Below are 12,352 nucleotides of genomic sequence, written 5' to 3' on the forward strand. Positions count from 1 at the left end.
AGGAGCCCACTTCAGTCTCGTGCTTTGTTACTGGTACGTCTACCGATGGCAAACAACCCACTTCCTGTTGACTGACACTATTGCCATCCCCACCCCGGTTCTCCCCCTGCTTTCACAGGGGGCACACACAAGGCAGAGGAACAAAACCTACACAAGTGAATCAGAGAAAACTCAAAAACTCATGTTCGGGGATTGCACCGATACCCGAAGGCTCCCAGGGCTTACAGGTGCGCGAGGAGGTTCCATTCCTTCTGGTCAGCACACCAGGAGCTCTGGCTCCTGAAAACCACTTGCACCGAAAAGTTTCTCCCGCAACCTCAACTCTGGAAACCAGCGCTTGCCGGGCAAAAGGGTTCCGCCACCTCTGGCTGGCTGCCCCTTTCCCTCCGCGTACCTCAAAGCCCTTTTGCTTGGAAGCCTGCCCTTTCCTACAACCCAAAGTGTGGATCTCTTTAAAAGCCCGGGTTCGAAAACTGAAGCCTCAAGAAACGTACTCAGACTCCTCCTCTTCCACTGCAGCTGGGCGACACTCCAAACCAGCGCCTGAGGCCGGCGCTGTTGGTTGACGTAGCATTGCTTCATTGGCCTGCCGACCTGGCTTCCGTGCTTTCATTGGTTGTCGCGCGCGACCCCGCCTGACGGAACGGGATTGGCGGAAGGCGGCAGGCCCCGCCCCTCGCCCCGCCTCCGTCTCGGCGGCCGCCCGGGTGTCCTCGCGCTGCTCTTCCGCGCGCAGCCTGGCAGTTTGCCTCTTCCTCGCCCTCCAGCCTGCGCCCATGGCCACCGCCGCCGCCGAGGAGCCCTTCCCTTTCCACGGTCTCCTGCCGAAGAAGGAGACCGGGGCCGCCTCCTTCCTCTGCCGCTACCCGGACTATGACGGGCGGGGCGTGCTCGTCGCCGTCCTGGACACGGGGGTCGACCCCGGAGCCCCCGGCATGCAGGTGAGGCAGCCCTCGGGGCCCGGGACGGGAGCGGACGCAGCCTGGGGGAGCCCGGCAGCCCGAGGTCCCGCCCGGCAGCCCGAAGCCCCGCCCTGCGGCCGAGCCAGCCCCGCGGCCGGCAGCGCCGAGAGCCCGGCAGGAGGCGGAGGCTGACGAGGAGCCGGGCGCACGTCCCAGCCTGGGGCGGCCCTGCGCCGGTCACGGGGACCCGGAGGCGCCCGGGGCGGCGTGGGCGAGGGGCCCGGGGCCCGGAGCCCGGAACTCGTGAGCCCGGAGCCCGGAGCCCGGACCTCCTGAGCCCGGAGCCCGGACCTCGGAGCCCGGAACTCGTGAGCCCAGAGCCGGGAGCCCGGACCTCGGAGCCCGGAGCCCGGACCTGGGAGCCCGGAGCCCGGACCTCGGAGCCCGGAGCCCGGACCTGGGAGCCCGGAGCCGGGCGGGCCGCGTCCTCGGCCCAGACAAAGCCGCGCGCCCGGCCTGGCAGGTCCGGGGAGCCGGGCTCCAGCGTCGCCGCCGAGAAGCCCGTTCGCCAGGCCGGAGCCTCGGGCGCCCGGCCACCCCCGCCGCCTGCCTCGCTCTGCGCGTCTCCCGGCTCCTGCGAGTTCCCAACCTGTCATTTCAACGCCTTATTGTTGGGTGACGAGAAAACAGAGGTGGGACAGGCGACCTCTCCGAACTTAATTTTCGTGGCTGTGGCTGCAGAGATCCGGTTCGGGAAAGAATTGTTTGCCTTTAAACACGAGAGCCGGGTTTCCGAGAAGATAACTCTGTCAACTTCCGGAATTGTTTCCTCTGCTCCTTTTACGCTTTCTATTTTTAAGCCATCATCTGCAGTGTGCTTGTTTAGGGTCGTTGAATGCCGTGGCTCAGCCTTTGTTTTTGCATGAGACAAATAAAATCAGTTTGTTTTTAGCCAGCTTTTCAGGCTTTATTAAATTATGCTGCGGTATTTTCTTAATGTCAAAACATAAAGTGACGTACTTCATTTATTTTTCTAATTACCACTTAATTTTGTCTTAGGCAACTTTTAAGTATTTTAGATCAAGGTACCGTAGCGAAAGGTAATTTTTAAAAATACATCACTTGGCTGAGAGATTTCTGCTTCAAGTCTTTTAAGTTTGATTTTTGTGAACTTAGACTTTTACCGAAATTTCTTTAAGGAACAGAATGTTAACCATTGTCCAAGGCCTGTCTCCCAAAAGCTTTCCCTGGCTAATCCTCCTGCGTGTTGATCTTCTTCCTCTATCTCTCACACACCTCTCTTTCTACGCTAAACTCTGAAGTTCAGTAACGTGCCTTCCTCCTTCCCTTTCTGGATCCTTCGTTGTCCTCTCTGGTAATTGCTGTAGTATTTTGGAGGTTCGGAAGTAATTTGGCGAAAAAGGGAAGCTAGGCTGACCTCGGTAGAGGAGTTCTCTGGGAGCCTTGCTTCCCCAGGGTAATTCTCAAGCCGCGCTCTGGAGTACCACAAACTCCTGTTGGCACTGCTGGGCAGCTTTGGTGAGTCAGAAGAGGAGCAGATGACGAATTCCCTCCTGTAACTACAGTATCTGTGTTGTATTAATAACTCTTTACGATTTAAAACAGTGACAGCTATCACCTCGTTGAAGCTTTATTACGAGTAGTAACAGTTTCTATTCTGTTGTGGTGTCTGTTTACTTTTTATAGGGATAAGTGGGAGAACAGCTGGGTAAGTGGTTCACAGGTTCCTTTGTCAGTATAATAAGAGGACCTGAGAAGTTTAGAGAAGTACTGTCGTAGTAGAAATTTCTTGGTAAAATTTCCCAGATCTGCTTATCGAGTTATTCTGTTAGGCCTGGTAAAGTAACAATAATTCTCACCCTACAGATTTGCTATGAAAATTAATTTTAAGGGAGGATTAATTATATGTGACTTCTTTAAGTGCTCAAGAAAAACGTTAAACTAATTTTTTAAGCAGTGATGTTTACTAGGAGTTTGTACTGGATCTTTAATCATCCATTATCCAAAGGTTAAATGTGTATTTGCATATATTAACATAAACGCTTGAGCAATATTTAAATCAAAGGAAAACATAAGTGTTCGAAGAACTTTAACTTTTAGATCCTGACCTTAAACATGGCCAATGAAAAGAAATTCAGTAAGGTGGCTTGTAAATAGGTAAATTTTTAAGATTCTTTACTTATAACAGATTTATTTTGTAGGTTTCTGTATACATCATTAAGATAAGACGGATAGAAATAAGGAGGGAAGGAATGAAATAGGAGTAAGAGGAGGCTGAAGTGGACATTTGGAAAGACATGGGGTATGAGTGCAGGAGTGGAGGGAGGCACAAGTGAAAACTTCCAGGGACACGGTGAGGTGTCTCCTTGTTTGGTGACTGTCTTGGACCCAGTTCTGTTTTGTGACAGCTGACTGGACATGTGGAAAGTGGAAGGTAGATGGTGTGAGGAAGCAATAGTTACATAAATAATTAAATACTTCCTCAGCAGATATTCAGGCACCTTTGAGGTGCCTAACGTTGTGTTAAATGATTAGTCCTGCAACCTGTGGTTGTTTTGGAGGTTGAAAAGGAGGGGGCCATTGAGAGCTGGATAATCAGGACTAGGTGGGTCTTGGACTGGATTTAGAAATATGTATGAAATATCCAGCTGGTCTCCCTGCCACCAGTCTTTCTTCTCTTTGAACCATCTTTCACATTGCTGGAGTTATTTTCCTTTAAAAAAAAAAAAAAAAGCTTAGTATTATACCCTTGTTTAAATCAAAAGCAGATACATTCTGGGATCCAATTTGCTTGCTCATAAAAATGTGAACTTTTTGTATATTTTGTTTATAAGGCCTTTTACCGTCCGCCTGTAGCCTCATGTCGCCTCAGTTCTCACCATTTCTTCCGTCCATATCTATTCCACCCCCACTCTTCACCCTGTGCTTCCACAGTGAACATTTCACTCTTGCTCAGTTGCCCAGATGTCGCAGGTCTTTCTCCAGCACATGCCTTTGCGTGTGACGTTTAATCTGGTTTACAATCATCTATAAAACTGCTACTTAATCCTTCAACACCCAGCTGGGTCTTGACCTCGTTACACTTTGGGGTATCAACTGATGTAGTCCAGCTTCCCACCGTGTATTTAGGTATATGTGCCAGGCATTGTGCTAGGGCCTGAGGGTTCAAAGGTGAATAAAGCTCAATCCCTGCTAACAGCTTAGGTTTTTTTTCCGCCCCTTTTTGCTCTCATAGCAGTTTGTTCAATCCCCCTAATTAGCACTTCAAGTATTTCGTTGTAGTGTTCTTGTTTACAGACCTGTTTCATGGTGAAGTGAAAGGTTCGCAGGCGTATGTCCTAATTCATCTTGTATGAATTGTGCTTTAACATCCCTTTTTTTTTTTTGAGTGGAAAAAATGTATTTGTAAAATACGTATAATTTTCTCATGGGGGAAAGAGGTTACAAGTAATCCTTTAAGTTTTTTTCTGCTGTTAGATTTACTGAAATATAATATTGTACACTAAGTAAATTACCAGTTACATAGCTTTCTACGTAGAGGTACATATTATAGGTTACTAATACTGGGTACTGTGCAATTAATTTTAAGTTTTATTACCTCTTTTTCAGTTAGCCTTCCCTAATACCCCCAAGCTAGGTGTTCTTAGGTGCTTTCATAGAGACCTGTCCTTACTGTCTTGTATTGTAATTCTCTATTTATCTGTCTTCCCAACTGGATTATTAAGTTTTCTGAAAGCAAAAATTGCCTTATTCGTTTATCATTAGTTCTCAGAATAATAGTAATTTGATAGTATTTGTTCATGAAATACCTTCCATTGCTTTTATGAACATTTTTGGCATCTTCCTTCCCTGGAATTTTAATGAAATACTTACAAATTCAAGAAGCTCTGATGGCACAAGGGTTAAGTGCTCAGCTGCTACCCAAAAAGTTGGTAGTTCGAACCCACCCAGCCCTCCAGGAGAGAAAGACCTGCTCCAGTAAAGATTACAGCCAAGAAAACTCTGTGCGGCAGTTCTGCTCCATCACGGGGCGGGGGGGGAGCACTGTGAATCAAAATCAATTCAACAGCACCTAACACCAACGACGATTTGTAAACTTGTGTTGTTGCAGACAGTCGGCGGCACGCACGCCCCCCGCTTTTGTCCTGGTCCTCTCTGTAGGTGCCTAGTGAGTGGCTCACCCCCGCGCCAACTCCTCCACCGTAACTGTTCAGTGAAGATACCTGACAGCTCGAACTCTTGGCATTTCAGAGAAGATTGCCGCGGCTTCTATTTTATCCAGCCCGCCTGGTCCGGTATCTCTCAGCCTGCCGCTCCAGTCCACGAAGGTTTATCACCTTAGCTCTGCTCGGATGACTGCCCGCACTCTCGACCTCTCTCCCCATGTCACATCTCCCCCACCTCAGAGACGAGGGATATAGTTCCAGTGTTAGCCATTCATTTACCTTTTTCTTTACTTCTCCAAGAGGTCTGTTGCAAGATTCTCAGCTGTTTGCCTGTTTTTTTTTTTTTAAACCCCTTCTTCCAAACCCGAAATCCCCTCTTCTGTCTTCTCAACTCCGAAGGAGTAGTTTCTTTTATCTAATGGTACAGTAAAAAAGACATAGGTGTATAAATGCATATATATTTTAATTTTATATAATAAGAGATATTATGAAAAAATTACTGAGAATTTTAAGAGAGACAGAATTCTTGAAGTTTGTGGAAATACCTGTTTACTCCTTGCCGTCGAGTCGATTTTGACTCATAGTGACCCTGTAGGACGAAGTAGAACTGTCCCATAGTTCCCAAGGAGCGCCTGGTAGATTCAAACTGCCGACCTTTTGGTTAGCAGCTGTAGCACTTAACCACACTTAACCACTACGCCACCAGGGTTTCTGTTTGTGGAAATAGTAGATGGTAAATAAGCCACTAAACCCCACTGGGCCTTTTCCTTTGCTCACATACTGATAATAAGATTTCTAATTAGAGAAATCTTTGTCTGACTTCTTAGTAATCTCTTGTTATTCTTCATCTCAGGTCACTGAAAATGGAGAAGACAGGTAACTTGTGTTCTTAGTGTATCTATCGAATTATATGTGGATTTGGGAATACACTTTAAAATAGATTATTTTCTTATATTCTTAGTACATGGTCTAGCTTTAATTTTATAGAAGGGTATTAACTTTTTCATGTTTCCACTTTTATTTTGGTAGATTTTCTTATATTTTCCTTCATTAGGTTAATTTTATTTCAAGATGCCTAGCCCATCCTTCAAAGTCAATATCTCACTTAAATTTTATAATCCAATCAGAGTTTGATATGATTTTCACCATTTTTTTTTTTAGAAATTATGGTTTTGAGGTATAAAAAAACCAGAACAAAACCTGTTGCCATCGAGTCGTTTCCCAATTCATAGTGACCCTGTGGGTGAGAGTAGAGCTGCCCCATAGAGTCTCCAAGGAGTGCTTGGTGGATTTGAACTGCCAGCCTTTTGCTTAGCAGCCGTAGGACTTAACCCCTATACTACCAGGGTTTCCATTTTTGAGGTATAGAGTGCTTATTTGTTACTAGAATAGACGATCTATAAGAAGTGAATATCCGATATAGAAATTACCATACCTAAAAATAACATCTGTGCGTGGAAGACCTGTATGGCCCCTGAGTAGTCTGTTGCAACATGGTTGGAGTAAAGTTTAGGGCCCACCAGCCACCTTCTTGCTTGTCCTTGTACAGAAAAAACAACATGTGCCTTTGTTTCCTCCACATAGTGAATTTCCCTCTCCTTCTTTAGGGTATACCTTAATTGCAGAGCTTTCAGGATACTGCAGAGGAAAGACCTTGGCAGTGGTCAGAAGTGGACATTAAGCTTTTGTCTTAAAGAGTGTGAACTTCCCCAGTGGTGAAAGGACCCGAAGGCTTTGTACTCTTGTCACATTACTGGCATTTTTTACATTCCTGTTCCTTTTTGAGGGCAAGGGTCTTCTTTTTTCAGTCACCTTTGAAAGCACAAATTTCTTTTGCAAAGCTGGCCCAGAAAGAGCCCACAAGAACAGTGAGAAAAATAGTACTGCTGTTACCTATACTACTCATATTATGGCTCAAATGGCCATTTGTGGGCTGGCCAAGAAGCCATACCTTAAGAAGATCAGTCTTAATGCTGAGTAATTCGTGCCAGACCATTCAGTACGTATTTATCTTGTACCGAGTGGGCTGTACTAGGGATTGGGTATACATTGGTAAATCAGATAGACATGATCCTCGCCCTTAAAACCAAAAAACCAAACCTGCTGCCGATGAGTAGATTCCGACTCATAGTCACCCTGTAGGCAGAGTAGAACTGCCCCATAGGGTTTCTAAGGAGCAGCTGGTGGATTTGATCTGCCAACCTTTTGGTTAGCAGCCGAGCTCTTAACCATTGCGCCACCAGGGCTCCTCCTTGCTCTTCCAAATCAGAAACCAAACCCATTGCCTATTGAGTCATTTCCAACTCATGACGACCCTTTGCCCTTAGGGGAACTTATATTCTAACTGGAGAGATGGATAAGAAGTCATGTAACTATATAATTACATACTGAGTTAAGTTCTGTGAAGGAAACATACAAGGTGCAGTGAGAAAGAATAATCAGGCTTAGAGTGGCAGCCACATTAAAAGAAGTTATCAAGGAGGCCTTTCTGACTGGGCTGACATTGTAGTAGAAAACTGAAGGGCAAAATGGAATCCCCCGGTACATCTGAAGGGCTGGAGAATGCCGGGCACAAAGAACCCTGTGCAAAAAAATGGTGAGGTAGGAAAAATTTTGCCTTGCTCCAGGTATTGAAAAGCTGTCAGTGTGGTTAGAGTTGTGAGTGACTGGGAGTGGCCGTATCTTAGGGACCTTTTTATGTTCTAGGTGTTCTGTGTGTCCATTGAAGGGTTTTGAGAAAAGGAACGGCGTCATACAATTTAAGATGACTTTTTTTTTTGGTGGAGGCCAAGAATGAAAGCTGGGAGATGTCTAAGGAGATGATCATGGCTTAGAGGATTAGGAAATTGGTAGTAGAAATCAAAAAAGGATGGATTTGAATTATATTTTGGAGGAGAAATTAACAGGACCTCCTGACAGATTGGATGTGAGGAGACGTGCGGAGTCAGCTAGGGCAAAGAAGTAGAGAGGGACTTAAGTTTCTGGCTTGAACGACCAGGTGTGTGGTGATGCTGATGTCGGAGTTGTCAAAACCTGGGTCGGACAGCTTCGAAGGAGCCTGTTAAGTTCGAACTTCGGATTCGTTGTGGTGCTGGTGTGGCATCCAGTAATGACATGTGATTAAACTTTTTTTTTTTTTTTTTCCTTAAAGTTCTGGACTTGTCCAGTTCAAGGCGCACCTTCTCTGGGTTTTTTGCTGAAATGTTAACCTTCACAATGAGGCCTTCCTTGATGAGTTAAAATTGAAAGCCCTGTACTGCCTGCCTGTCTTCCCTACTTAATTTTTCTCCATAGTAATTATCACCATCCCAATATTATGTATTTTGCTTGTTTGTTTACCAGTGAAATCAGGGATTTTTTTTTGTTGATCACTGCTGAATCCTGAATACCTGAAACAGTGTGGTCTGTAATAAATGCTCAGTAAATATTTGTTGAATGTATATGTCAAACCACTTCAAGGATTCTGTGGTTATTTCCATGACTAAATTAGTGCTCGACTACTCTGAAAGGTCGGCGGTTCAAACCTACCCAGAGGTGCCTCGGAAGACAGGCCTGACGATCTGCTTTCAAAAGGTCACAGCCTTGAAAACCCTGTGGAGCAGTTCTGCTCTGCACACGGGGTCACTATGAGTCGGAATAGACTCGCTGGCAACTAACAACAACTTTATATATGTGAATATAGATATTTTTGTTGTTAGGTGCCATTGAGTCAATTGTTACTCATAACAACCCCATGTACAGTAGGATGAAACACTGCCAGGTCCTGCACCATCCTCGCGGTTGTTGCAGTGTTTGAGCCCGTATTACACATGGGCTAGCGTTGCTTTTTTAAGGATAGAAAATTAAACTCTGTAATTCATATTAAAATTGTCTCTTAATTTTCAGGTTACAACTGACGGAAAACCAAAAATCCTTGATATCATTGATACGACGGGAAGTGGTGATGTGAATACTGCCACGGTAGTAGAGCCAAAAGATGGTGAAATCGTTGGCCTATCAGGAAGAGTGCTTAAGGTTAGAGCTTTTGTCCTATTGAGTTTGTTTTTTGTATTGTTGCTTTAGAGCATTTAATGTTTTTGGCTTAAAGTTGGTGGTAGGGTGAGTATTTGTTACCTGTTGCTGCATTACACAATTACCCTAAAACTCGATGGTTTAAAACAATAAACATTTATTATCTCACAGTTTCAGCGAGCCAGGAATCTGGATGTGACTGAGGTGGGTGCCTCTGGTTACGATCTGTCCTGAGGTTGCAATCAGTTGGCCAGGGCTGTGGCTTCATCTGTAGGCTCACCTTGAGTGGGAAAGGGGAGTCTGTTCCTGAGGCTGCAGTCAGTTGGCCAGGGCTGTGGCTTCATCTGTAGGCTCACATTGAGTGGGAAAGGGGAGCCTGTTTCCTGGTTCACTCAGGTGCTCATTGGCAGGCCGTGGGTCTTGCCACCTAGGCTTTTCCACAGGCTGCTTTACACCATGACAGCTGTCTTCCCTCAGAATGAGTCATTCAAGAGAGTGCCCAAGGTGGATGCCATGCTCCTTTTATAAAAAGTAATGTTGGGAGTGTTGTCACATGACTTCTGTAATATTGGGTAGAAATGGTTAATAAGCCCAGCACATATTTACGGGGAGATTTCACAAGAGGGTAAATACCGGGAGAAATGGATATTTAGGGGCCATTTTAGGAGAAGCCATTAGTTTTTTAATGAGGAGCTTAAAATTGGACTGTATTTTTTAATGTGGTTGCCGAATTCCGTTTTAAGTTTTGAATAGAAAGTTGGGGGAAGTTGACCAGATGATAGTTTTCCCTTTATCTTTTCCTGTTGTATAATTTTTCCTGTGAACTTACAATGTGAAGAAATAATGAGGCAGTAATAGCTGTGGACTCAAATGACTGGCTGTCTTATTCCATGCCTTTGGTAGAAAGGCTTGAGTAAGCAAATACAAAAAAAAATGATTATAAAACAAGCATAAAGCAGTTCATTAGCTTAACAGTTACAAGAATGGCAAGAATTTGGCTTTAATTCAATATCTACCATTTAAACAAGGATTAGTTTGGAATATAAAATTGTGGTTATTTAGATATCTTTTTTTTCTAAAGAGCTATATTTAATTCTTCCCACCTTGGACTTATATTTGAATTTTGTTTTAGACATTGTCATTCAGATTGTTTGGCAGTATATTAGTTTTCTGTACTGTGTAAGAAATTACCATAAACTTAGCAGCTGAAAACAAACATACATCTATTATTTCATTGTTTCTGTGGGTCTGGGAGTACAGCCACAGCTTACTTAGGTCCCCTGCTCCAGGTCTTACAAGACTGCAGTTGAGATGTTGGCCAGGACTGTGGTCTCATCTGAGGCATGGGACTCTCTTGCAGGCTCATATGACTGCTGACAAAATTCATTTTCTTACAGCTTTAGAAGTCATGGCACCTTGCTGCTTCAAGGCCAGCAGGAGAATCTGTAACCTCAGGCCTGGCCCCAGTCCCATTTTTAAAGGGCACACTCAATTAGGTCAGGCTTCTGAGGGAGAGTCTCTCTTGATTAACTCAGAGTCAACTAATGAAGTACCTTAACTGCACCTGCAGAACCTCTTCACCCTTGCCCTGTAACATAATGTAGTCACTGGAATGATAGTTCATCCTCTTCCCAAGTCTTGCCCGTACTCAAGGTGAGGGAACTCTTCAGGAACATGGGTCATTGGTCTTCTTAAAATTCTGTTCCCTATGGCAGACTGCTTCCTTTTTTCCTGTGCTTTTTAAAATGGTTTTGATCTGCAGGAAATGAGTTTTTTACATGTGAATCATAGTCTACATTTAGTTGGTTTTCCCCCAGTCAACATTGTTATTTAGAGTATATTTCAGAGAGAAGCCTGAAATTTCTGTGGGCTGTGTTCCTCTGGGAAAGTAGAGAGCATTCCTAGTAAGTCAGACAGATTTAAACAAAACAAAAAAAAAAGCCCCAAACCCGTTGCCCTCAAGTAGATTCCGACTCGTAGCGACCCTACAGGACACAGTAGAACTGCACCATAGTGTTTCCAAGGAATGGCTGGTGAATTCGAACTGCTGACCTTTTGGTTAACAGCCAAGCTCTTAACCGTTGTGCCACCAGGGCTCCATCAGGCAGTATTAGAACCATGTAAAATCCTATTCTCAACACCTCTGTAGCTGTTTATTTTCAAATAGCTATAGCAACTCATGGTTCAGGTAAACCACATGAATAATGATGTGTTTAATGGTAGAATTACATATTTTATATGTAGATACATACATAAGGTCAGAAAATTGAGAGATTGGTACTTTTATCTTTTCTCATATTGGTGACATCTTTTTTTAAGCTCTTTTAAGCCTTCAGTATGGTGAGACTTTTTAAATTTAGTTTTAAATTTTATTCAATATGTCTTCATAGTTTAAAAAGGCAAATAACTATTATAAGGTGTCTAACAACAAAAGTTAAGTCCCCTGTCCTCCTTTTCCCTCTTCATTCCCAATTCACATTCAACTAAGTCGTCATATTAAAAATATTAATAACATGCTCGTACTTTGTATTTCTTGAAAAAAAATGTTTTTTCTAGTTTTAGACTTTATCTATTAATTAATACTGTGGAAGGAGAGAATTTAGCTCTCAAGTCCTTTATTTCTGAGAAGTTTTCTTGCATTGTCTCTTGGATAATCCCCCCTCCCCCCCCCCCCCACCCCCCGTTTTTGCTGTTCTTTCACCTGGAATTCCTGTTAGACATTGGACCTCTTGAATTGATCCTCCAGTTTTCTCTGGTCTTCCCACCTTTTCTTCACTGCCTTTTTGATTTCCTCAACATTATCATCTAACCCTTGTAGTGATTTTTTTTAAAGTTTGCCTCGTTATTTTTATTGCAAAAAGCCCCTTCATGTTCACTCATAGCATATTCTCTGTATCATGTATGCAGCATTTTATATATGAGATTATTAATTGTCTTAAATTTTTTTCTTCAGTTCCTTTCATTTTTTGTTTCTTCTCTTCTTCCCTTCTTTTTACTCACCTTCTTCTTCCTCCTGTTTTCCTTTCTTAATCTTTTCTGCCTTTTCCCTCATCCTCCTCTTACTTCTGCTCCTCTTCCTTCCCGTCTTTTCCTCCTCTGCCCCTTCGTCTTTTCCTCCCTCGTTCTGTGTTGTTTATTATAGAGCTACCTAGTTATCGCTGACTGTCTCTTATTAAGTAAGGCACAAAAAGGGTGATTGGAAGCTCTTTCCACTTACACAGGGTCATGCAGTGGTGTGCTTCGCTGTAGGGC

At 44.0% G+C, this 12,352-nt stretch overlaps 1 protein-coding gene across 3 annotated transcripts in view; it reads left to right on the forward strand.

Annotated features, from left to right (window-relative positions):
• Window positions 1-685: 685 nt before the first annotated feature.
• Window positions 686-12,352, forward strand: part of TPP2 (tripeptidyl peptidase 2) — a 90,976-nt gene continuing 79,309 nt past the window's right edge. For all 3 annotated transcript variants that reach the window (XM_049867664.1, XM_049867665.1, XM_049867666.1), the window contains exons 1-2: window positions 686-941; window positions 8,975-9,103. In XM_049867664.1, the coding sequence (XP_049723621.1) occupies window positions 777-941; window positions 8,975-9,103 (294 nt within the window). In that variant the 5' untranslated portion in view covers window positions 686-776. The remainder of the gene's footprint in view (window positions 942-8,974; window positions 9,104-12,352) is intronic.

This window comes from Elephas maximus, chromosome 23, assembly GCF_024166365.1.
Source record: "Elephas maximus indicus isolate mEleMax1 chromosome 23, mEleMax1 primary haplotype, whole genome shotgun sequence".
NCBI lineage: Eukaryota > Metazoa > Chordata > Mammalia > Proboscidea > Elephantidae > Elephas > Elephas maximus.